Source organism: Mustela erminea, chromosome 18, assembly GCF_009829155.1.
Source record: "Mustela erminea isolate mMusErm1 chromosome 18, mMusErm1.Pri, whole genome shotgun sequence".
Classification (NCBI taxonomy): Eukaryota; Metazoa; Chordata; class Mammalia; order Carnivora; family Mustelidae; genus Mustela; species Mustela erminea.
Genome location: NC_045631.1, coordinates 50,313,938 through 50,341,376, shown reverse-complemented (window position 1 = coordinate 50,341,376; position 27,439 = coordinate 50,313,938). Strand labels below are relative to the sequence as shown.

Below are 27,439 nucleotides of genomic sequence, written 5' to 3'. Positions count from 1 at the left end.
ATCAGCAATGGAATCAGGTCCCTCCTGAAGCTGGTGATAGTCAACTCAGAGGCTACTTCTTCACAGTCTGGCTTCACTCGGGCTCCTGTCAGAATTGGGAGTCTCCTGAGAAGTGGACACTGTGTTGTTAGGTGTAGTTAGGTGTGGGGCGCCTGGGTGGCTCAGTCGTGAAGCGTCTGCCTTCAGCTCAGGTCACAGTCCCGGGGTCCTGCGATCGAGCCCTGGGTCGGGCTCCCTGCTCTGCAGGAAGGCTGCATCTCCCTCTCCCACTCCCCCTGCTTGTGTTCCCTCTCTTGCCGTTTCTCTCTGACAAATAAATAAATAAAATCTTTAAAAAAAATAAAATAAAAAAGGAGGGGCACCTGGGTGGCTCAGTGGGTTAAGCCTCTGCCTTGGGCTCAGGTCATGATCTCAGGGTCCTGGGATCGAGTCCCGCATCGGGCTCTCTGCTCAGCAGGGAGCCTGCTTCCCCCTCTCTCTCTGCCTGCCTCTCTGCCTACTTGTGATCTCTCTGTCAAATAAATAAGATTAAAAAAAAAAAAAGGAATAGTCAGGTATGTCCAACAGGCACTCAGGGAGCTTAGCGAGGACATCTGCACAGCAATTTTGAGTTCACGTCACCATCAGGAGAGGAGCTGAGAAACAGCTCGAAAAGAAGGTAGAAGGCTTGATGTGCCCGGAGAGAGGAATAAGGTGGGACATGTACATACACAAGGGAAGGAAACTGCTACTGGTCTCGGGGTGGGCAGGAAGCCAGAAGTCTTCGTCAGAGCTGGGCTTGAAGGTGAGTAGGATCTGGCCTGGGGGCAAAGCGAACCAGAGAGAAGGGGGCGCGGCGGTGGGGGCAGTGGGGAGCAGCAGAGCTGGTTTAAGTGGGTGAAGGCAGCTGGAAGGGAGGGTTGGCTGGCAAGGGAGGTTGATGCTAGATGCCTTGAATGTTGGGTAGGGGGGCTGAGTGTAGTTTTGTCCGCTATACTTTACAGAGGCTTACGCTGTACAGTACGCCTGGGTTGAATTGGGACTCTTTTTTATTTCCATCCAGGTCCTGGCATGTCATAATTTCTACACTGATTCACAGCATTTTTCCCCAAACTAAACCCGCTACATACACGCAATGCATGTATTGCATGTACAGAACTCACTTGAATATGTGACGTCACCAATATCGCTGAGCCAAAGGTGCTGTGATGCTCTCTTTATTCGGGATGAAGTTTGGAGGAGCTCGTTCTGGCGTTGAAATAAACCAGCTAGTTAAATCCTGCCAGGCTGACACAAATTGGGTTTTTCCGCAGAAAAATTAAAAAAAAAAAGTATACTTTTTTGCTCTCAAGGTCAGCTGTTTGACCTTCAGTTTCATCTTATAAGCATGGTCCCCCTCTTCTGTGATGTTTGACCCAGACCGAAACTCAAACGGAAGCCTGAAGCTGCGGTGGAGTAAATTACAAAAGGACAATCAACTTTGAAAAAGACTTTGTTGCTTACATTTTCTTATCATGTACCTCCACGGGGAAAGAAAAACCCACACACTCCTCCACTCAGTATAAATGTTAATTCTGGACACAACTTCCCTCCGTATTCTTTTGGCCGGCAGAGAAGCTTCACACAACTGCCCTGAATGGATCGCTTGTATCGAACCCTTGTTTGAGCCTTTTGTTGTCTCCGTGTACTAGAAAGGGGACCCTTGTGAAATCTAGCTGCGCCGTGTTTTCGTTGATACTCCTCGCAACCACAGTGCCGTTATTTTGGTTGCCCCACTAATTTCTGAGGAAAAATTACAGCATATATTTTAAAACACTGTCCTTGGTCATTTGTTTTTTGAGGATTTGCCAAATTTCCTGTCACCAAAACAAACCTCTGGTTTAACCTAAAAACTCTCTTGAGTTTCCGGCCTTCTTGAAACCAGTCTCTTTTCTCTTCTGACAACCCACACTGTGGGCAAGGGAACAGGTCATTTTGAGAGCATCTCACGCCCATTACCACGATGGTGCCCAAACATTTTACTGGACAATAATGGAGTCTTAAGCTACTTCCTTTGACAAAGGAATATTCCTTTTTTCCAACAACAGCAGAAGAAAACAATTTTTTTTTCTTAAGCCTTCTTGATTTCTTTTGGGGATTCAAATGCTCGTGATTTTAATTTCAACCTTAAAAGATCTTCAGTCTCTCAAAGAAAGCTTCAACGGCCTGTTTTCAAGGTACGTTTGTAGATATTTGTAGATTTGTAGATATTTCTCAGTCCAAATTTTCCTACCTCCCTTTTTCGTGGGCCCAAGAGTGAAATTCATGTTCAAGACGAGACCTCAGAACAGAATGCTTCTTTGCCGCTAAGGCCTGGAGCCAGCCAGTCTGGTGCACAGTCATGGCCACCGAACCTTTATTCACACCTGCTGTTATGATTCTGGCTGTGGGGAATGGCCCTTCATCCTGCTCTAGGCAAGCACATGCTGTTTTCGATATATGCAAAGGTATGAGCATGTCCAAGGTTATTTAACAACTTCTAATTTAGCCGAAGTTGTGAAGGGAAAAGATGGGTAGTGGGCGGGATAGGATTTGGTGAGGACGGGCTTTACCTCTGCAGTCCTGCCAACACTTAACTGAGACTTATCAGGAGAAACGCAGCAGAGATCCCAACAGAGGGGCCATCTACAGTATACCCGACCAGTGTTCCTTCTCAGACCTGCCACAGTCATCAACAATGACGTCTGAGAACCTGTAGTGGCCAAGAGGAGCTGAAGGAGACAGGACAATTCTAGGCACTCTGGTATCCCGGATGCATTCTGGAGCAGAAAGGGACATCAGGGAACAACTAAGGAAATGGGAATGAAGTGTGGGCTTTAGTTAATAATAAAATCCCAGTATTGGTTCTTTATGACAAATGTACCTGAGGCACACTGTATGAACTGGGGCAACCATGTAAAGGCTGTGGTGTAGTGGGGAACTCTATGACCTTTGCAATTTTTCTGTAAGTCACCATCTAAAATAAAGTTTATTAAGAAAAACGAGTGGTCATATGTTGGTTTTTAAAACACTATTTCGATCACAACAGACCTAAGAGCATTACTTCCACAGGTGGGCAAACACAACTCCCAACACTGTAGTGTGGTTTACGCAATCTTAAGAATGGAGAGATAGGGGCGCCTGGGTGGCCCAGTGGGTTAAGCCTCTGCCTTCGGCTCGGGTCGTGATCTCAGGGTCCTGGGATGGAGCCCTGCATCGGGCTCTCTGCTCGGCAGGGAGCCTGCTTCCCCCTCTCTCTGCCTGCCTGCTTGTGATCTCTCATTTTCTGTCAAATAAATAAATAAAATCTAAAAAAAAAAAAAAAAAAAGAATGGAGAGATAAAGGGGTGGCTGCCCTTCCCCCATTCCTATATGCAAACATATTAAGTGTCTGGGAGCTTCCTTGGATGAAGTCCACCTTCCCATCTACAATAAGGACATACTTATAGATTACTAGGAATGCAAAATTTTGTTGGCGATCCGCTGAGATTTCAGTGTTTCAAATCACTACGTTTTTGCTTCCAAACTTAACTATCTGCTTTATACTTTACATTTATCAAACTGTTGGTTTAAATAACATCATGGTATTGAATAGTTTATAAATGTTTATTAAATGTAATTTTTACAAAGCAAATATTAATAGCAAGAGGCAAAATTTTTGCAAAATATGTACAAAAGTAAAAAGCCTTCATGACTAGCAACTCATTGTGTAAAATCAAACCATGCTTTCCACTTTCAGATCTCCTTCAGAAATAATTTATTGCCAATCCTGAACTAAAGCACTGACAGGAAAAAAAAATGTACAATATCAGATAACGTGCTTCTTAGTTCCTGGAAAGTTATAAAAAGATATAATACGTATAAAAAATCTAAGCCACAAATACTTTTATACAAAGCTAATACAAATCATGTTTTGTTGGGTACAGTATCTGTGAGGTTGTTACAAAATATACTTTCGGATAAGGCTTCTTGTGGTAAATGAGCTCTCAGGTAGAGTGGTACAGAAACATGTTGCCATTCTGCTTTCAAGTAAGAGGTCAAGGAGAGACTAAATGGTATAGTTTGTTGCATTGTTACATATACCTTCCAAGAATTAATCCCTACTCGTCCCCTTTCTGATCCCCCTTGGTACCATCAAATAGGCGTCACCGAGGACAGATGTATCACTTACTATGGCAAGAAATATCATGAACAAGCTTTCTAAATACAAGCCCAAATCAGATACCCAGGAAGTAGCATATTCCTATCACCACTTCCACAATGAAAATGTACGCATATGGGTCCTAGCATACTTTGAGCTGGAAATTTTTTTCTCAACAGATATGGCTAGGTCCCCAAACCTGCCATCAACCCAGGAAACAGCGCCCCATCATTCACTTTCTGTTCCATATAAGCTCTGGCATTGGAAATCAGACGGTTAGACCTGGATGCCACAAGAATGAGTATGTCCCCTTACAGGCTAACTATACATTCAAGTACAGACACAAGAATGATAATGGTACACACACTACTTCAAATGTTAATAACCACTCACCAGCCTAAGGCTGACATGGCGTTGATGGGACTTGAAAAAAACCATAAAGTTCAACCTGTTTAAAATGTTCAGGTGTAGACCTCTACTTTAGTTTCTAGTATAAACCTTTGAAGCCCTAACCTCGTACCATAAGATAATGGGTAAGGATCATACCATCCGCCTCATTTGGACTGTGGAGACTCATCCATACCCGCTCCCGTGCAATCCCCGGTCCTCATGCTTTACTAGGCTGAAAGGGCAGGCTGCACCCTATCAATGGAAGAAAATCAGTCCTTAGAGGGAAGCGGCACACCCCGTGCGGATCCGTCGGACGGAACATGCGGAAATGACGGGAAAGCGACATAAAGTGACCCAGGACGAAGTCAAACTTCCGACTGGAAAACACCCGTGCAAACTTTCTGTGCTTGATTCCTTCAATTAAACTAAAAGCAATAAAAAGGTAACAGAGCGACTTTCTCTAGATTTATTGGGGAGTTTGTTACAAATGTTTGACTGAGTTTTACAGGCATGATTTCATGGATTCAAACAAGAAATTCAGAGTTAACACTGATCTTTAGCCTTCTTATTACACAGACAGAAATAACATTGCTACAAATTGCAAAGGAGAGAAACTTGTTCCAAATGGCTTGGTTTGGGGTTTTGTCTAAATGGATCATTACATAATGAAAGCACCAATTTGAGGCCTTCTCCACTAGTGATTTGAATTTCAGAACATAACAGAACAGGACTGGGATAACTTCATTCTTCACATAAATAAGGCATAACCGGATATGTGTACTAAGGCTGAAAATACATTTTTGTCAAAAGCATAAATACAAGTACTCGGGTCCACACTGCAAGTTCAGATTTACTCATTCTCTCTTACACAAATATGGCAGGGGCGTACAATTTCCGTTGCATCAAAATCACTACTTCTCATCATCTCTGGTATTGACATACTCTTACTTCCTTCTACTTGAAACCAATCACTGCCACCAGCTGAAAAAGGATTTCCCTAAACAACCTCAACTTGAGAGGTTCACCAGCGGAGCTTCCCAGCCTAGGTCGCGCCGGTGCAACTTCCAAGAAAACAGAACAGACACGGGTGGTCGGGGCCGCCCCCCGCCCCTCAGCTGCTCTCCAGCTACCCAGTGCCTCTGCCACACAGTAACACTGGAGGGAAGACCTCAATGTCATACGCTGGTCGGCAGAAAGCAACGATTCGGGTTACCAAAAACACAATATTTAAGTGGCAGAGGCAAGTCTTCCATGATGTGGATCCTCAGAAAACGTTTGGCAAAACCTTTTCCCTATGAAAATCAGGGCCCAAATTCGTGGCATTCTTTGATTTGTAAGGCAACTGTGTATATTATACATTTCTTCGAGGCCAGTGAGGGCACTTTTGTGACATTTCTTAAGAATTCAACAAGAAGACATTTGAATTGAGGAACACAATGTAATAGAGAATTAGGCACATTTTATTCCAAATCATGACCTTGATTAAGATTTAAAAAAGCAAAAAGACCGAACAACTTTAAGCCACTTTTTTTAGAGAGGAGGGGAAACTAGCGTGGCGAAAGCCATGAGCACCTTTTTAATTTGGTTCACTAAGTTCCATCTCCTTCTTCATACAGTGGTATTTCAAAAGGATCTAGTTTTCATAATACAGGTATTAAGACTCTTTCAAATGGTTTTAAAATACAGTCCATAAAAACATGTGAGCTACAGCCTTCAGACTGAGCTTCATACCTCCATTGTCTAAATAAGCCTGCCATTAAGGAGAAGTAACCTGCTGCCTCAAAGTATGGTCTAAAGTTTATTTTAAAAGAACGTTGAGACATCCCAAACATCAGGAAGGAGAATCGCCAACACCCAGAATAATGCCTTACCTATCTGCTGTTTTGACATGCCTTGGTGGTTGAAAGGGACAACTTGGTGACTGCGGCTGTCAGGCAGTGTTTACGGTTCGTATCACAGATCTTAAACACAACTCGAGTAAGACTAAGTTTCCTCTTTGTACCGGGATCCTGAGCCTTCCCTGGAGTGCAATGGTTTGGGTCATTTAATTAAACTAGTTGTGGAATCTGTGCACAGACTCTCCAGCAGAAAGTCCAAATGTTACTGTGCACGCATTCCGATATCCACGAGCACTGATGTTACTCTAATTTGTGAATTTAAACACTGTATTCTTTTTGGCAAGAAGCACTGGATGTAGAAGTATTCAAACATGCGTGAGCTTTATACTATGAAGACTTGCTTTAGGCTGCTGGGCTACAGGTCTGTAGCTCGTGCATGACCAAGGCATGGACACACTGAAAGTTATTATGGATAAAATGATGGTGGAACTTCAAATGCAAGAAAAGTCAGGAACGGTTAAGAACAATCCCTGGTTAGTTCCTTGGAAAGCCCTCCTCTCGCACTAGACACCAGACAGACCAAGAGCCACGGCCTTGGAAAGGCTGCGTGATCCGTAGTGTTGACCAATCTTTCAAGGACTTTCTAGCCAGCAGAATACCTGAGAACACAGCTCTACAGTAAAGTGACAGACATCACAGTCTTAATCCCAATTTTCAGAAAAAGGAGAAAAGCTGCCCGATCTTCCCAACTGGCATGAGGCTGGGGCGTTTGCCTCTCTAGGCCCGGTCTCACACCACACCCAACCTAGCAGGCACTATTCTAGCACTGCAAACGAGCCCCTCTGAGGAGTCCACCACCACCGTATCTGTCCTCAAGGGTACACATTCATCTCGTATGTGCAGAGGAGAGGTCAAATGTAACCATCTTTCAGTGTGAACTAAAAAAATCACTACTTGTTCTTAGAAGTATCTTCAAGACATTCAAAATGTACCTCAATAAAGCTAGAATTTCATTAGCAATAATGATAGAAACACGTATCTTTTAGAGACACATGAACAGGAATCTCAAATCATGCCTTCTTGAGTCGTTTGACAGGAAAATACTGCCCTTGGCAAGCTCCAAATAAACAAAAACTCCTATGACCGCCACAGTCGGAGTTGATGGGAACAGACGGGAGAACAGAAGGATGTCTGAGATGGTGCAACAGTGCTTTTCTGCAGCGAGGACCTGGAGGCCCCGAGACAGGATGAACAAGTCCGCGCGTAAAGCACGTCAGGCCCTGGGAGGGGTATGTTTTATTCAGAAAGCTCTGTTATCAACTGATTTGTAATTTTTATAGTTGCAGCTATGGCCAGAATGCCTCACATGTGGCACATGTATGACATGAAATTTAAATATGAAAAGGGCACATTGTATTCCGCTCATTCCTCTGCATCAAACACTCTGCAGGGCACTGGCTCTCCACCTGCTCCACCCCTGCCCTGTACCATTTGTGAAACTCCACGAGCATCAGACTAGGAATCCTTATGTAAACTGTAAAACACCAAGAACATTACCTTCAGAAACCACAGAAATTTTCAAACTAATCAACTGTCGCTATATAAGCAATTAAAAAAACACGAAGGCTAAATCTGTGTACAGCTACAGAATGCCAGTCCTTAGGTCGACCCTTTTTCCGACAGCCCTTCCAAACAAGGTCACCCTAAAGCTAGGCACGAGGATTGCTGCCGGGCGCAGGGCAGATAAAGGGGGTCTTGCTTTTTTTGGAACTGAATGTCCTTAACCTCATACCAATAAGGCTTCGAGGACACCTTCGGAACTTGGCACTACAGAATTCAGCTGGAGAAGTGGGAGAAGCTGGAGCCCGAACTCTCCCCAGTCAGAGGCTTGGCAGGAAGCACAGACCCCTCCGAGGGAAGCCACAGTGAAACAGATCAAAGGCTGCACGTCAACAGGTTTCGGCGATGTGTTACTCAGCAGCTTTCGGCCACAAACCCGAGTCCGCGGGAGGGGGACTAAGATTTCCAAGAAGTCAAACTCAGGATCCAGATTCTTCTAATTCCTGTTGTAAACTGCTATTTTAGAAAAACAAAACGAACAGAAAACAATCAAAGGACAGAAGGTGTGACACGGCCAGTCTTTCTGTACGTCACTGCAGCATGAGCTGCTTGAGGTTGTCGTGAAGAATGGTATCCTTCACGTCGCGGAAGACGAGGCGGATGTTCTCCGTGTTGATGGCGGTGGTGAAGTGGTGGTACAAAGGCTTCTGCTGCTGGTCCCGGCGTTTGTTCCGGAAACACTCCACCAGGAATTTTTGGACGTCTCTTAAGCAGTGGGGATCCCCTTCGAATTCTAAGAAGTAGTCTTTGATGCTCACAATTTGCACCTTCTCCTCAAGCAAATCTGTCTTGTTTAAGAAGAGAATTATGGAGACATTGCTGAAAACCCGGTTGTTGACGATTGTTTCAAAAATGTTCAGAGATTCTGTGAGGCGATTGGTCAGTCGGTCTTCCATCAGCACCTGGTCAAACTCACTTGAGGAAACAAGGAAAAGTATTGACGTGACACTGTCGAAGCACTCAAACCACCGTTTTCTCTCTGATCTTTGACCACCCACATCAACCATTTTGAAAGGAACATTTTTAATTTCAAAGTCGTACTCATGAATGCCTTTGGTGGGTCTTCTGGCAAGCAGGATATCTTGTTGTGAGGGAATGTAATCCTGGAAAAGAAGAAAAACTGCTTTATACTCAGTAACCCAGGAGTAACTAAAGTTTCTACTGAACTAACTGGTTGAGTGAATGGATACACAAACAAACCGATCTTTTTATTTATTTATTTTTTAAAAAGATGTTACTTATTTATTTGAAAGAGAGAGCGCATCAGCACAAGCAGAGGGCAGGGGAGAGGGACAAGGAGACTCCCTGCTGAGCATAGAGCCTGGGAGGAGACGCAGATGTGAAGAGGGCTTGGTCCCAGGACCCCGAGATCAGAGAGCACGACCTGAGCCGAGTCAGACGCTTAACTGACTGAGCCACCCGACGCCCCATAAACTCGTCTTTTTAGTGGCTTCTCCTGGCTGTATTAAAGCATTGGTACTATTATTCTCGTTACAGACCGCCCAGATCGATTACATTGTTAGGGAAGGAAGACTGGTTCAACATTCTCTGTTTCTCACTCCGGCAGTGTCTCCAGACTGAAGTCTCACCGAGCAGGTGGCCCCTCGCCCCGGCCACCCCCGCGCAGCCACAGCCACTCACCAACCCACCCTCCGCTCCGGCCCGGGACCTTCCTGCTCACTTGCCCACCCGCTGCTTGCCTCTCTGCGAAAAGCAGGGAGGGCTGAGATGCCAGATCCTAAGGGTCACCTCCCAGTGCAAGGTTCTGCCTACCTCTCTGTAGCTCATTCTAAACGCTCCCCGCCCGTGCCCCACCTTCACCACCAAGAACTCCCACGACAGTCACTCCACGGCATCACCATGGCCATACCACACGCATGGCCAAGGCACTGACTTGACTTCGGGGCGCTGCCCAGGTTTGCTTCCAGTGTCCAGCCCAAGCGGCTATGCTCCTGCCCTCTCCCTGTGACACAAGTAGTCACTCTGCCTGTGCCTCGGCCCGTGAAGCAAAGGTGGCCACACCAGGCCGACCTGCCTCAGAGGGACAGCTTATGCAAAGACCCCTTCTCTGTGCACGGGACCAGTCAGCTCCGAGACCTTGGACAGACAGAAGCTGCCAGCCTCACGAGTCAGCGGCTCTCCTGGACAGCGGACTTCTGGATGCAGTATAACTGGTTCTTTCTTCCCAGGCTAGTGTTTTTCCAGAACGTTGACTTAGCTCTTGGGCAATACTGAATGGGAGAACTTTTTAATGCTCGTCGTCAAGGTCAAAATACATATTTTTTCTAATTGAGGCAAGATTTTAAAACAACGCTGATTATAATAATGCTGTACCTTATGCTTTTCCAAATAGTGTGATATAATTTTGAAATTTCAGTACAACGTGATTATTCATCTCCTCAAAATCGTGCAATGGAGTTAGAATTAAAAAAAAAAAAGGAGGCAGTTCTCAGTTACCTGAAATCCACAACCACTTATTATGTAACACTAGGGCTTCATAAAACATGTTAGGTTTCCAGATTCCCTTTTAGCTTTTGTTCACATACTTAACTAGTTTACCTAGAATCAGCACTCACACAATTTTTACCTAACCCTAATTTTTTGTTTAACATTTCATCATGGACTGTTACACATGCTGATGTAGTTGTATTTCACTTCAAAGGAGTGTAAATAAATACGCCAAATGAGTGAATGTACTGTACTTTACATAAATATTCCCTGACTAGTGTTCACTAAGGTTGTTTCTAATATTTTACTTTAGTAAATATTCTGCAATTAAAATTCTCATACACATACTCCACCCCCCCCTTTGGACTCTTTCCTGAGACGAAATAACCAGGAATAAGATCATGAGGTCAAACGTTACTAACATTTTGATGACCCTGGACACTTAGAGCCCAACTGCTTTCCAGAAACGCCGTGCATACATGTGCCAGCTGCTGCGGAAACACGCCAGCCCTGGGTTGTTGTTTTTTAATTTTCTAATTCCAAAAATTACAAGTTCTAACTGCCTCACTTCGAGGCTAACAATCTGGTTAGGAAGCTGAAAGCTAATTCTTACGCAGCCCCCAAACCAGGACAATGTCATCAAGTGCTAACTGGTGTGGCAGAACACCAGCTATTCAAGAACTGAATTCTGGAGCCAGCACTTCACAGACTAGCTGTGTGACCCTGGCCGAGTCACTTCATCCTGCTGTGTCTCCACTTCCTGATTTGTGAAATGCAGACAATAACGTTCACTGGCCCTCACATCAAGGGGGTTGTGAGTTCAATAGGGGAAGTGCTTGGGCACCGGCCCAGGCACACGGTGTACGCGCCATGTGGTCTCGCGTGCGGTCGTGTCTCCTGCCAGCCACTCCCCTCCGCCCCACTCCTACATCGTAACCTCAGAACTTACGGGGAGCTTCCTCACTGCATCCGATCTGAACTCTGCTGACTGGCTTTCACGACCCACTTTACTCCTTGTCTTCTGGAACTGGCAGACTCTGCTCTACACTGTCCAGGCTTACCTCAGAGCCTCGTGTCAGGACTTGCCCAAAGCTGCACGCTTGGTACCACTGCATGACCATTCACTTGCACAGTCGTGCAAGTACAATGAACAACGCGTCCAGACCCAAGCTACTGCCTTCTAGAAATTGGTTTTCATATATTAGAGCCAAGAACATCACAGGTCCTCTGTCAGACAGATATGCCTGCTAACATTAAACCCACCCCGCTGTCCCCCACCTCACCCTTCAGACAGTTCAGATCCCCGTTCTTACGGGCTAGCTCCAGCTCCCGGGGCCAGAGCATCTCTTCCCCTTCTATGGACAAACACTGTCTTTACTGTCTAGCACTTAATCGTCCTCTGCTTATTTTATGTATGGCACAGTTTTGTCTCGACTAGAATGAGTTCCTTAAAAACAGGGATCAAAGAACCAAACAGCTATCAAGCCTTTACTACTACACGTGAGGCTCTATTCTGAAGACCTTAGTGAACGCCAGGGACTGAACTCTGTCCCCCACAAGTTCATATGCTGGAGCCCTAACCCCAAAGTGACTGTATTTTGAGAAAAGTCTTTTATAGGACATGACTCAGGTGAAATGAGGTCAGAGGGTTCTAAGAAGACAGTTTTGGCGGACTTGTAAGAGCAAGAGATCTCTGTGTATGTGCTGAGCCAGAGCCCCGTGAAGAAGCCCCAGAGGAGGCCACAGTCTGCATGCCAGGAGCAAAGTCCTCCCCCGAAAACGACCATGCCAGCACCCCCACTTTAGACTTCCAACCTCTGGAACCGTGAGAAGTCAAGGTCTGCTGTTGGAGCCACCGTCTGTGGTGTTTTGTCATGGCAGCCTGAGCAGACCAAGACCTGGGGTTTACTCCACGTCATCACCCCATAACCCGATGCGCTCTCTCACTACGCCCATGACACGAAGAAAGTAAGGCGCAGGGATGCCCGTGGTGACACAGGGCCGGTCTGGGAGGGAACTGGCCTCGGGATCCAGGTGGTCCGGCTGCAGAGCCCACGCTGCCGACCCCTGCGCTGTTCTCCTGCCCAGAGGGTCACGGGGCTGGGCACACCGCAGGGTTTCAGTGGCCCCGGGGCTCCCATCAGAGACGGAGAAGAAAACGCCGTCTTGAGACTGGTCCGACACGCACAAAAGGAAGGACCCATCTGTGGCGCCGCCGGGGCCGTTCTTCCCTCCCTTACGCCCACCTACCGACCGCAGCGCTCTCTCTGCTTCGTCCCAGCCACGGCCTCCGAACCGTGCTCTACCTGACCGTAAGCAGCTCGCACAGCCGGACCAGAGTCGGCCTGGAGTCACTCACTGCCTGTTCGCCGGTGCCTGCTGTGTGCCGGGCACGGTCATCGGGCCTCAAGAGCTCTACTCTTCAAGATCAAGAGATGCTGTCCTTGCTCTTACGGCAAGAGGAAGGTACAGGATGAGTAAACACACAAATAAATAAACCAACTGCAGAAAGAGCAACGATCTTTGCAAACAGCAGGGGCTGATGCAAACACAAGAGGGGGACCTGCTCTGCACGGTGCCACCAAGGACAGCTTATCTGGAACCGCAACTGGGAAGAGGTCAAAGCAGCCCCGTCTGGACGGGAAAACACGCAGTAACTCTTACTGGGGCTCTCTGCATTTGGCCTACATGTAACTTCCCCCCACCCCGCCCCCCAAGGCTCATAATCTAATCACGTGGAAAAAGACAATGAAATAAAGTCTTAATACAAGGTTTCACTGATGGAGTGAGTAAAAACCCATTAATATGGAGAACCCCACTTCTGGAACACACTGGCTTAAGGGCAGACAAGCACAATTTTGCAAAATCCAAAGCAAGGGAATGTAAAAATTATCTTGCAAAAAGAAGGTACACTGTCTCAAGTCCGGGACAGATCAGTGTGCCACTTTCCTCCTCACCGTGGGTTTTTCATTTTGTGCGTTCTTTTGGTTTTATTTTTAAAGGGAATCTCAAAAAACCCATACGATAAAACCAACATGTATTACAGAAAGCCGCTTCAAGAGGAGGCAAATAATGCTTCGGTAACTCCAGAGGGTAACACGTGACTCTGGGGCAGTGACTTTCAAGCATTTTCTGAGCACAGCAACCTTTCTTTCAGTCTTTGGCCTGCATCCAGCCCAGAGAAGACAGAGCAGCTGCGAGTCTGCAGGAGGCCCAGGCAGCCGGAGCGGCCACAGTGCCAGCTGGGAGGAAAACCACCCACCCTCCTTCCAGGGCCGACTCCTCCTCCTGCTTCGTGGAGGCTCTTCGGCAGGCCTTTACCGAACTGAAAAATACCGTTTCCTAAAGGGTTTTGAAATCCAGCAACCCACTGTGTTCTGTTTCTTCTGACCAAAAAAGCCCACATGAAAGACCCCAAAGTCGAAGAGACAATGTGCAATCTCATTTTCAAACATAAACTTCTTTCTCTAAACAGTTTCACGTTCATGAACTAGTGGACAAGGCACCCCCAGGGAAACGGCAGAGATCTGGGTAACAGAGGGAGAAAAAATGGAGCAGCAAGAGTCAGAGTCCTGCCACTAGGAAAAAGGAAGAAGCAGACAGCTATTTTAATACATAATTTTTCTAAACCTCCCGCTAATATCCTGACTACTGCTTTCAAAGGGCAATAAACATAAACAAAAACTTACTGCTTCTCCGAGTTTATCCAAGTTATCCAGGAAATATTTTACAGATTCACCCTAAAACAAGAAGAAAATAAACAGTTATTAGAGCTTAGAAATGGAAGATTCTGTTACAACAGTTTATATTAAACTGTCTGGTTGTACACTTAATCTAAACACCATTTGTTTAGTTACAAATTTTAGTTACAATTTTAGTTACAACTGACCCCAGTAAGAACGTATACAGTGTCTGCCTCTGCCCAGCGCCACAGGCTGGGTAATTTCACAAATGCTTCCCATAGGCGGTGCCCCAGTGACCGTCTGCATGGCCGAGGTTCCCTGGACGCTTACTGATAGAGCCATCTAGGTAGCCAAAGGGAAGATGTAATTAAAAGGTAAAAACTGCTTTTGAGATAAACATACAATTTAAGGGGGATTATTTTTGTCTATATTCTTTTACCTTAAGTGTACACCAACGGTTGTTATCATTAGTGACAAGAGCAAACCAGAGATGCGGCGAGGACACCGTAACATCTTTCAGTAACAGGCACTTGCCCGGACAGACACGCCTACCGCCAAAAGATTTTGAATTAACGCTGCAGGCTTCATGTCTCCCTTAGGTCTTCTCCTGAGTGACCAGCCTACTCTCTCTGAGTCCAGATTTCTATTACACTCCCAGTCAGTTTTGAATATCTAGAATATAGTCCTAAGAGGAAATACTTGGACAGAGGACAGACAAGAGGGGAGCCATTTGGGGCAAGAAGGGCTCTTTCTCCTAGGACGCTCTGCCTGCGCTTTCACACCACTGCTGGATTTCGACTGCCGAATCACAGCACCCCCCTGCCCGCGGCTGCTTCCGTAATTTCCGGAAGGCAGTGCTTCTTTCACATATAGGAGAAATTATTTGAAGATCTTGGGTGACTACAGGTTCTGACCTGGGGCTGGGGAGTGGGGATGGGGTACAACCAACTAGTAGTTTCTGCAGTTCACCTGACTTCTGGGACCACACTGGGTCACAGACCTCACAGGAGTTCTCGATTTGTTTTGGTGTCAGAATCCCTTTGCACATCTTTAAGATTCTTAAGGATCCCAAACAGACATTTATGTGGGTTGTAGCTATTAGCATTTACCATATTAGAAAGGAAAACTGAGAAATTTAATATTTTGAAAATTCATTTAAACAGTTTAATAATACACACATTCCGTAGTAGCACATTTTAGTAGAGCTCAATCAAAGACAGTGAGATACTCATTTGCTTCTGCGTGTGAATGGCTGCTATAGGCTGTCCTGGCTGAGTATGGACAGAAAATCTGGTCTTTCACAAAAATGTAGTTGGAAAGGGAGCATTTTCAAAAATATTTTCAGATAACTGCAGACATTTTTGCTACTATACCAAAACTTCACAAGTGGCAGTTTTGTTTTGTTTGTTTTTTAAAGTTAGTTCACCGGGGTGCCTGGGTGGCTCAGTGGGTTAGGCCTCTGCCTTCGGCTCGGGTCATGATCTCAGGGTCCTGGGATGGAGCCCCGCATCGGGCTCCCTGCTCAGCAGGGTGCCTGCTTCCCTTCCTCTCTCTCTCTCTCTGCCTGCCTCTCTGCCTACTTGTCATCTCTGGCTGTCAAATAAATAAATAAAATCTTTAAAAAAAATAATAAAGTTAGTTCACTGTGTCACAGGAAGCCTCCCAATGAACTTTCCAGTTTCCAGTGAACTTTGTTACACTGAAGTTCACTGGTTTACCCATACGCAGAAAGGATCTTTCACCTGACCACCCTTCTGTAACACCAGGCATGGGTCATGGGGTGACCAAGTAATGCAGACCCCCCAGATGCAGGCATGTTTCATTACATCGTATCAAGAAAATCCTAGTCATGAGTATGTGTTTCACCTCTCTGTCTTAAGTACTGGGTATCAGACAAGCTCACAGTGGTAGGCCAAAACAAGTTCTCCTAAAATTGTGATTTTCACGGCAAAGCTAAAATTTTATCAATGGCAACAAATATCCCGTATATTCCTTCAAGTGATAGGCTACCTTCACTTCTTTTCTAAAAAAATGTCCAATGCCCAAGTCTGAATATGTCGATTGGTTTCTTGAGTAAAAATGTGTGTTCCATGAAAAATATGGTTAGTTCAGTTCATGCTCCGACCAGCTGCCAAAGTGCTTTTCCATCCCAAGTCAGTGGGCGTAGGGGGCCTCCCAGCCCATCACACGGAATAGGAAAGACAGGGGGACTCAAAGGTCGAGATTTAAAACAATAGTTTTTAATGTCTAGTTAGGGTGCATCTTAAGGGACAGAGGGTGTGTGTGTGTGAAATGACAACCACAAGTGCATGGCAGTGAAGGATACAACAGCTTTGTGTGGGGCCAAAGCCTGGACCTGTGCCAAGGTGCGGCCGGCTGAGGCCACTGCTGTTGTCTCTGCACGCTCGGCGCCAGTGTGAGCACAGGGAAGGAGGGAAAGGCGCTTGGTACCACTCAGAAGAGGGCTCACTTGAAGACTCCCTTTCTGCGGTGCCCGGGACCCCCCAAGAGATCTGTGGGACACTCTTTTGGAGCATGGCTGCCTGGAAGTGCATTCATGGACAAGTACACGGGTGTGTCCCTGTGGGGAGCGCCCGGCTGACTCCCTCAAGGCTGTGAGCAGTGATAGATGGTCCTCTTGTGGAGTATTTCTAGCATCTAAAGATGATCTTTACGAGATGGCAAAAATCTTCAAGGAATTCATTTTGCGTTAATGAAGAGATTATCTGGGCAAACTTGGATTTTTTTGCATTATATCATGAATTTTAATGAAAAAATTAATATTTTTGTGTTCTGACGGAGATCTACAGACCAAAGGGAATCTGGGCTTAATCTATAAATTTCAATCTTTATTTACAGGACTATAAATAAATAACCCGAAGTATTTAAAAAGTAAAAATTCAAACAATGAGGATTCTGATATACTGGAGTCACTTGGACAAATATGACAAGAGATAGTTACTCTGTTTATATATGAGTCTGACTAACAAAACTGTTATCCATTCAGTAATGTGCATATTAAAGACATAATATCAGATACCTTAAATGAAATTTACCAAATTTATAAAAAAGCTGTTTTTTTGGACTGGGAATGTTGTATATTGCATTCATTGGCTTTTCCCGATTTTAGATTTAATATAAACCCACTGTGGAAACAAATAACTAATAAAAAGAACCAAGGAAGAAAGTGGCAACAACCACCACCTCCACCACTCAGGGAGGACCACAGTTAACATTTGACAACATCTTTCTTCAAGCACTTTTTGTATACTTAACATATTGAAATAAGACAGTCAAGTTTGTTCCTGATTTTCCACTTAAATAACTGTTAAGTAAATTTAATGGTCAAAATAATTCCTAGTATTTATTATCTGAAAGGTTAAATAAGACCACCGACCTAATGTTGACTATTTGCATTTTTTCTGGTAAACATTTTTAATACTTTAAAAATACTTTAAAAATAGATAATGTTGTGATAAACAGCTTTTAGTACAGCACTCTGTGCTCTTAAACTATGTCCTGAGTGATCTCAGAAGAATTACTAAGGCAAAGAGGATAAATGTTTTTAAGATGCTTACCACTCACTGCCACAACGGTTCTACTGACTCTCGTACCCAACGGTGTGAAGTCATGATGAAAATAAATGAAGCTGAGACCAGAGAGGATGTGTTTTGTGGATGTGTTTGTAATAAACTAAGGTGCAAACCCTGACTGGCTCCACACTGGGACCCCCGATGCTTCTCGTGCAGACACCCCTGAGCAAGGGGGCCCTGTGGAGCACAGAAAATGGCAGGTTCCACATCCAAACTGACAATAAAAATCAGCTACACAGAAACATATTTCAATTATTACTGCTGTTTATCTTAACTAATGGCCAAATAAATGAAAGTTAAAGTCACCTTAACATGAGCATATGGTCTAAAGCAGCAAGCTCCCCCTTTCCCCTTTAAAAAAATAAATGCTTATAACCATCCCATTGTTTCTGTGGATCTAGAGAAGCTGGTATACTCATTCTAGTGACCTTGCAAATTCAAACATTTTAGGAAATTATGAGTAGTATGGGTGAAAACTTTTAATGAACTTTTACCCATTCCGGGGAATTTATTCAACATAAACAAAATGTCACAAACAAAAGATATCTTATTCAGCATTACCTATGACAGCAAGATTTGGAGTCCACTTTTCCATTTACCATTAGGGGAATGATTTAATAAATGCTGTTATACTAATATGATAACATTACATGTCATCAAATAATAATTATTTTGATACAATTGCCATGTATGAAGTATTTACACCACCAAGTGCTAAACTAACGTACTAGATCACCAAGTGAAGGTTACAAAGAAATTATAACCCCTTATCTACAAGCTTTTGGTAAGCTTGGCTCCAACACTTAGCTAGGAGTAAAACTTGACCTGAATGGACGTTAGGTTCTTTACGGTCTTTATCTCACCCACTTAGTAAAACGGCTCAAACAATTTGCTGCAAAACTATGGATTTTACAAAATAAACAGTATATGTACTATATTAGCTTTCTGAAATCTAAAAATTCATAATTCCATTAACAAATCCAGACTCAAGGATTTATAAGAATGGGTCTGTAGTATGTATCCTTTAACTATTCTCTTTAAATATGGAAAAGCTAACTTTGTAGCTCAATGAGTGACTATATTCTCTTCTCAAAAAAAGAAAAAAAACAAAGAAAATGGTTCCTATTTGTTCTTCTCTTGGTATTACAAATATAAAAAAAAGCTTAAGTTCTTTTCCCTGATGTGTCCTGATTTAAACACATTCTCTAAGAGTGCATCTGAGATCTTTTAGGTTCAAATTACTCCAGGCCTCTCTGCTTACTGGGAATTCATAATCTCACCCAAATCAAATGAGAATAATTACAGAAATATGCATTTGCTCCTGTTGTTAAATTTCAACTTCTACTGAAGTTTCAACTGAAATTTCATCAGTGTAATTTACACAGTCCTTTCTGCACCTGAGGCTGTACACAATATTTATAAAATCACTTCCACGTATTTGAATGCATGGATTAACTCTAGTATTTCAAGTCCCCAAGAAGGTGCCCTGCTGCCAGCTGATTGTACTGTGACTATGCTTTGCCTTAAGGAGGATAAATACTTCAACTTATCATTCCTAGAAAAAATACAGTATGGTTAAAATAACACCTGAACCATAAAAAAATCATGTTAATTCACCATTCTGGACCATTAGGTTATACTACTGATCCTTCCATTATAGTCAGAAACCGGAGAGTGGGACAGACTCAAGGACAGCACTAGTACCTTTTAATGCGCGCGGTTGTAAACCGGAGCCAGAACCCTTCTGTTAAGTGGTCAGGCCCCCAGATTAAGCTACTGTGAAACAAGCAACTTTAAACCCATGCACACACAGACGTAAGCGTGAGTGAGTGTGCGCGCACACAGACGTGTGAGCGTGTACACACACACAAGGCATGTGCAAACACATGTGTGCAATAAAAAGACAAATTATTTTCAAAGGAGAAGTTTCCCACAGTAGCTTTAGAAGCTGTTACTGAAAAAAAAAAAAAGAGAAAAAAAAGAGAGAGAGAACCTGTCTTTTTACAACCTCAAAAAAAATCCCAAATTAAAAAATATAAAACGTGTGTTGTTTGCAATCTCATCAGGAAGGATGTGGAAAATGAATACTCGAGTCTGTTCTCAGTAAGCCCAAGAGCTTCTGAAGGTCCCCTTCTGTTCGTGCTTTACTGCTTGTAGGCAAATTTAATATCTAGTTCAGTGCCCAGCACCCGCAGCCTCCTCTCCACCTCCCCAAAAGTGGCGAATGAAGGATGAATTACCAGGGGGAAATTTCCCTCAAGTATTTTTTCTTAGCAGTTTCAGAAATGATCAAAAAGTCTTCTAGTTGTCTACTATTAACGTTAAGGAAAACATGTGAATTTTAGTCCTTTTTCTAACAGCAATCTGGCAATTTCTAAACATCTCCAGGTCTCAGTTTAACTGTCAATAAAATGAGGAAGTTTCGTGGCTCCATGGATAATTACTGAAGTTCTGCTCCATGCAACAATTTCAGTTTATACAAATGATTTAAGTTCTCCTTTCCCTGTATCTCTGCGTCTGTTAATCTTAAGTCCACTTTTGCTGTGACTCATTATTCAAGTTATGCTGTTGCTTAGTCTCTTGGCTAATACAGAAGTAAATAATTTTATGTATCGGGCAAGAAATATCATGGGTCTAACACTCACTTTTTGCTGGTGATGACCTGAAACTCTACTATATCCTTCCTCAGTCTGTTTTATATTACTGAAGAGAAATTTTCATAAAATTGCGAAGAAGAGCGGCAAGTCACACTTACGACTTTTAAGATGTTTTAAATGTTTCATGTCATCCCTTAGCCTTTTTTCCTCTGTTTGGAATACTGGCATAACTGTCTAAGTGTGGCATAGCAGCCAGTGGGCCTGGGTTCCAGACACAAGATAGTTCTACTCAGCTTAAGTTACCTCAAGAACAAAATGCTAAGAGAGGTAATTAGCTCCAGTGTCCTGGTGAATTAAAAAATCCTATTAGTTCTACAAACCGAATTTTCTCAGTTGTGTCTAAACTAGGAATGGCCTGAATGTTATTCCACAAGAATCACGTGCTACAAAGGTTCTTTCTTTGCTTGGAGTAAAATAAGTCAGAGACCGAGTATAAAGGTAACAGAAAAGCTGAGAACACAAATGAGAATGTGATTTTTATTAAGCAAATATGTAGTCAGAGTACGGCAAGCTTGGCAGTTTATCTGCCCAATTACTGAACAAGAGACCCACATATTCAACAGTCTCTTCTGCACAGCTAAAATGTATAAAGGACAGCACTTTAGAATCTACAACTTTAAAAGGATGTGGAATTTAAGCTGACTTTAATACAGATTTTTAAAAAGCAAGGCATGCATATTCTAGATAAGGCAACTTGGCAATGGGTAACAGGAACTTTAAACAGGATCCTCACTGCAGAACTATAGGAAAAATCTATGTTCGTGCGGCGGTGACAGTGTCACTGTGGCAGAAGGAAAGGCCGGCTCGGGGCTCCCCGAGTTCTCCTCTTCCCTATCTTCTAGAGCAGGGATCCTCCAACCATGACCTGCAGGCCAAGGCCAGCCCACGGCTGGTTTCCATGTGGCCCGTTTCTGAACAGTTGGGGGGACAAAAAATCAAAAGCATACTTCATGACATCTGTAAATGATACGAAATTCAAATTTCAGGGTCCATAAATAAAGCTGTATCGAACGCGACCTCCCTCATTTGTTTGCGCACTGGCGACAGTTGCTGCAGACGCCACGAGCGGTCACGACGCGGCTGCGTGTGGGGCTCTCCTCACCGTGCTCCACATGATGCTGACACAGTGACAGCCTGAAAAGGTCTCACGTGTCCCCGGGAGTGCCAGAGTGTGACCTTTTCTTTTCTTTTCTTTTTTTAAACCAGTGAATATCCATCAAAACACAAAGCAAAAGAGGGCTTTCAATGTCCCGCTGTTGAGGCACAACGGAACGTGGGTAATTCTGATAAACCACACACGATGGAAAAGCACCGTGTGTATTAGCAGCGGTGTCATGGCTATGCTAAGAGAATACAATATACGTCCACATCACCAGACTAAACACTCTTCAAAAATAATCCCAACTCACAGGAAAGCAACAGGGGGAAAAAAAATCACAAAGTTTAAAAGGGAATAGTTCATCACAGCAGGATTTCTTCGCGAAAGATGGAAACAGACTGAAACTGAAGTCAGTTTCCAAGTGGTTCAGGTTTGCTGGCCAAGCAAGGACTCCCACTTACTGCTCCGCGGTTGTTCACTCCAGCAACCAGCGCCAAGTCTGAAGGCACTGAAGATTCAGCCTGTCTGAACGGCCTGTGTGCGGGAGCTACACGTAAGCATACACTCAAAGAAGCCGAGAAAGCTCGAGAGCGACTTCACCTAAATTGTAACGTGCCAGCGAGTGTTACAACTGATGTACAGAGTAGAAGTATGTGCACAGCAGAAAAAAGGACAAATTTAGGAAAACTGTAAAAATGACTGCACATTGCTTGACTCGGTACTTTGTGGAAAGTAGATGGGTCTCTCATGTGTTTCTGAACCAGAGAAGTGTCAATAATTAACTTAATTCACTTCCCATGGACTTATGTCTCATCAGTTCCATGAATTCTGTAAAAAATAGAAGCTGAATATGCTGAGTTGTCCTATTACACAGTTCAAGAGCTTAGCAGAGGTAAATCTTTACTGAGATTTTTGGAACTAATGGATGAAAGTGAATTTCTCCCAATAAGAATGGCCTTCAATCACTAATGCAGACCATGAATGGCTCTAGAAATTAGCTTTAGGGAACATCTGATTATATATCTTAAAGAATTTAACCTCAAATTAAAAGGCAAACCAGTTTTTGCAAAACTTATACTGTGATAACTCATTTCAACAACTGGCATTATTTTAATCATAAGCAATGTTAAACTGTTTTATATATACATACATAATTTCTTTGCTGCCAAAAGTTAAAAAAAGAAGTGAGACCACCATCCTCACATAAATTTGCAGCATGTATTTTTCCAAAATCAAACTCTAGTTTCTGCAGCATCTTTCAGATCCCAATGCAAGGACAGAGGATACTGTCATATTTCAAAATCCACTTAACTGTACAATGAGGAGCTTCCACCTAACCATCAACTGGAAATGGATAATTTGCAATGTAAATAACATGCCAAGAGGCAACACTGAGAAGAATCTACCAGAATTCTATAAATGTCTTCCAAGCAATGACTACGCTCAATTAAAATCATATGCTCAGGGGCGCCTGGGTGGCTCAGTCAGTTGAGTGTCTGCCTTCAGTTCAGGTCATGGTCCCAGGGTTCTGGGATCCAGCCCGGGAGAGTGGGGCTCCCCTGCTCAGCAGGGGGTCTGCTTCTTCCTCTGCCCCCCCTAAAGCTTGTGCTCTTACTTGCTCTCTTTCAAATAAATAAATGCAATCTTTTAAAAAATCATATGCTCATTTGGTAGTATCTATCTGTATGAAAAGACATCTTTTTCAAGGATGAACTGTGTAAAATCTCAGTACAGATCAGCATTAATAAACATCTGCAACTTAGTTTGGTGAGAGGGAATATTCAAATTTGAACCCCAATTAAGCAAACTGTTACTCATCTCCAAAAGAATCCCACTCTTCTCATTAGGAAACCTATATACTACAAAACACTCTATATAATTTTTATTATTCTATTTTTGAATTTCACCCACAAAAAACTTGTGGAAATTTGTGTGTTTTGTTATATAAATACCCATGTAATGCCCTTGATTTTGTGTGCTGGCATGCAAAGTCTAAAATATTATACTCCTGGGGCACCTGGGTGGCTCAGTAGGTTAAAGCCTCTGCCTTCAGCTCGGGTCATGATCCCAGGGTCCTGGGATAGAGCCCCACATGGGGCTCTCTGCTCAGCAGGGAGCCTGCTTCCTCCTCTTCTCTCTCTCTGCCTGCCTGTCTTCCTACTTGTGATGTCTGTCTGTCAAATAAATAAATTTAAAAAAATATATTAAAAAAAAATATTATACTTCCACTACTGGCCCCTTTCGGAAACAGTGTTCTGATTCCAGTTCTGCCAGGGTCTTACACCTGGCAGTGCCTTAGCACTTCTAATGCGCTTGGCAAAGATACTGACTCCCGGGGCGCCTGGGTGGCTCAGTCCATTAAGCATCCAACTCCTGATTTGCGCTCAGGTCTTGATCTTGGGGTCGGGGGACTGAGTATCGAAACCTGTGTCTCTCTCTCTCTCTCTAAATAAATAAATAAGTCTTTTTAAAAAACTACAGGTTCCAAGGTCCACCACAAATCTACCACATCAAAAACGAAAGCTCTCAAAGAGGAGACTCTGATGTAGCCATTCCAGAGTCAGCTCAGATCTGGACACCCATCTTACTCAAAGCTGGATTTTATATTGACATTTTCATGACTTTTGGTATCGATTACACCAAGTCAGTTGTGTTTTTTAAGCCTTGCAAAAATGCCAAGAATATTAAGAAACTAGATTAGAGGATGTGAGAGCGATCTGGCTGGGTATGTGTCACCTCACGGATGGCCAGGGCTGATCTGGCTGGCTAAGCAAGGCCTCCCCTTCCTCCCTCACCGCTCCATGAGCGTCCCTCCCAAAGCTGTGCGCTCAGTCAAGAGGAAAACCTTCCCCAATTGAGGAAGACCACCCTTTGGTCAAGGGTATATGAGCAGCTGCGTCCCCCAGCTAGAAATTCCAAAAACAAGCTCTCAAGAAACTAGATTAGAAACTTACTTGGCTTTATCTTATTGTAAAAGTAGGTTTCAAGTATCACTTTCGTTCAACTAGGTCTCACAAGTAAAACATTACACCTTCCTTTGACAGATCTGAAATGTGACATAAACAGTGGACTTAAGACTACAAGCACAGCTTTTCCTTTATTTGGTCACTCCAGGCGTACCTTACTGCCATTCTAGCTGCCTTCCTTTCCACATCCCTAGGGCCTATTTTCAAATGTCCACCAGAGTCTGCAGCCTTCGGAGCTAACTCCCTGAGAATTTTATGGTCAAAAATTGATGAACCTGGTAAATAAGTATTATACTGTTAAAATGTTATAAAAGCATATATGAGAAAAGTGACTAGAACCACTACTTATATCTTAGCACAGGATCCTGAAGAACTTAAAACCTTAATTAAACCTAGGAAATTAATTTGCTCCTACAACAGATACTTAAACTTTGCATGATAAGGTAAAGCAACTCAAGGTGCTTAATAAGGAAGAAGCACTCACTATCTTTTTACCTGCTAAATAAGTACTCTGTGGGATGAAAAGGTCAAATAAAATTCAATCAAATGCAGGGAAAAAAATGTGAAAAATGTATCAGATTTTAGTTTACTATTAAAAAAAAAATTGCCATTGTTTAATCCTGTAAAATATCTAGAATTTAACTGCAGGCTAATTAACTGTGCCTGTAAGCGGCAGAAAACTCATTGAAAAAAGAAGTCAGGGCTCCTAGGTAGCTCAGTGGGTTAAGCCGCTGCCTTCAGCTCAGGTCATGATCTCAGGGTCCTGGGATCGAGTCCCGCATCGGGCTCTCTGCTCAGCAGGGAGCCTGCTTCCTCCTCTCTCTGCCTGCCTCTCTGCCTACTTGTCATCTCTCTCTGTCAAATAAATAAATAAAATCTTTAAAAAAGAGAAAAAAGAAGTCAATCAGAAAAAAATAAGTGAATTAAAAAGTATCCCATTTTTATGCATTGAGGCCCTTTTATTTAGTTATAAGACCACCATTACTTAAAACAGTTTTCTGTTTTGTTTTTTTTTTTAAAGATTTATTTATTTGAGAGAGACAGACAGTCAGACAGACAGACAGACAGCGAGGTGAAAGGCAGAGGGAGAGGGGCAAGCAGACTCCTGGCTGAGCAGGGAGCCCCATGTAGCCCGATGTAGCCTGATGCCAGGACCCCTAAGAACCCCTGACTGAACCAACTGAGTCACCCAGGCGCCCCTAGTTTTCTATTTAAAAATAAACATGGCAGTACAATAAACAGTAGAGAAAATCTATACTACCAAGGTAATTAAGCAGTGAGAAATTTTCTTCTGAAATCTAAGTATACATGTGATTCTGAAAATGAAAACTCAAAGTTAATATCCAGTTTCTCTTTATATAGAGAACCAATCACTAGCCAAATGCTAAAAACAGCAAAACATTACCTGAAGTACTAGTGAACTACAGAATAGATGTCTGTGCTCTAAAATGGCTAAGTGCAATGGTTTAAAGCTGTTTACACACTTCCCATGCATGTGAAGTCTTTCATCTGCAAGTTTGGAATACTTTAAAGATGAAAAACAATCAAGAGATTAGAGAGAAAACCAGAAATCTGTTTACTCCTCAAACTGATTACCCTTGGGAGTTGTACTACTTCGATGGCCACAAGAAGGTTCTGGTATGCCTGTAATACGCCTTTAATTTTCATCAGTCTTATAATCCCCCAAACTAAGCCAGATCAAAGTTCCTCGAATATTCATTAGGTAGGCTTCATTAAGCATATGTTTGGAAAAATCTATTCAAAAGGAAACATCCACTCACCTTTAAAAGTGACCTATATGTTCTTTTATTTTATTTTTAAATTTTTTGAAAATTTTATTTAAGAGAGAGAGAAGACATGTGCATGAGCGTGGGATGGGGTGGGGGAGCTCAATCCCAGGACCCTGAGAGCAAGACCTGAACCAAAGGCAGACGCTTAACCAACTGAGCCACCCAGGCACCCCAACATATATGCTTTAAAAACAACAACAACAAAAAAAACCCCAGTAATTTATATTGGTATATACTCGTAATTTAAGCCCTGCAAATATCATGATGAAGCCGTATCTAAATAGGGTGACTTTAAGGCAATATTCTATGAATAGACTTTGAGCAACGTAAGCTTTTCCACCTAGCATTTACTTATGTAAGTTTACAGTAAGAAGCAAATGGCAACTATAAATAAGGTACAGAACAGAAAAGTTCGGGGTTAAAGCTGGTTAAAAAATCAAGACTCTTCATTTCAATCTAATGATGCGGCTAAAACAAAGGCAGAAGATAATACATATTTTTTAAATTATTTAAAGACTCAATTTCCCATCAGATTGGTCCTTTCTCTATTCTCTTCACATATTCACATGAAAATATGAAAGTTACCATGATACTGCTCTGCTCACACTATTTAACTGAAATCTAAGATTCTAACATTATACTTAATTTCTCAAAGTCGGTAAACATAAAACATGGCCTAGTTATATTTTAAGAGTTTATTCATACCTTTGAAAATGACAATGAAGCGAGAAGAGCTTGAAACCCTTGTATTTTAAATATGTGAAATACACTAGCTCTCTAAAGAGTTCCATGTCTTTCCCCCGGCTAATTTTTTTCTTCAAACTAAAATACGATAAAGAGGCCAGCCAGCTTTACACACGGTGTAGGCACACAGGACACGCGCAAAACCCTCCCCCTGGTTCTCAGAGCTGGCCACCGGCAGGCTCACGTCTTCTCTCTGTTGGTGTCTTCAACAGTCTCCTTTCTCCTGTTCTTCACAAAGGACCTATTATTCCGTATCTTCGAAATGACAATGCCCTCCCCCGCTTTTTAAAAATGGCTTTCCCTATTCCTTTTTCTCTGGAAAAAAGCATTATAAAGTACAGATGCGATACACGCTGCAAGTTTGGAGCGAGGGTCATGCTGACATCTTCATGATGAAAGCATACTTATTAAAGTACTATCACTCGTGCGGGTTTGGTTCATGTGGAACAAGACAGTATTTACTTGTACTAGAA

The 27,439-nt window shown here is 43.1% G+C and overlaps 1 protein-coding gene across 1 annotated transcript in view; it reads right to left on the bottom strand.

The window, feature by feature from the left end:
* Window positions 1-4,980: 4,980 nt before the first annotated feature.
* The window catches only part of GNA13 (G protein subunit alpha 13), a 39,540-nt gene continuing 17,081 nt past the window's right edge, over window positions 4,981-27,439 (bottom strand). Inside the window, exons 3-4 of the mRNA XM_032319938.1 lie at window positions 14,124-14,174; window positions 4,981-9,089 (exon numbers count right to left, since the gene is read on the bottom strand). Coding sequence (XP_032175829.1) covers window positions 8,517-9,089; window positions 14,124-14,174 — 624 coding nt within the window. The 3' untranslated portion in view covers window positions 4,981-8,516. The remainder of the gene's footprint in view (window positions 9,090-14,123; window positions 14,175-27,439) is intronic.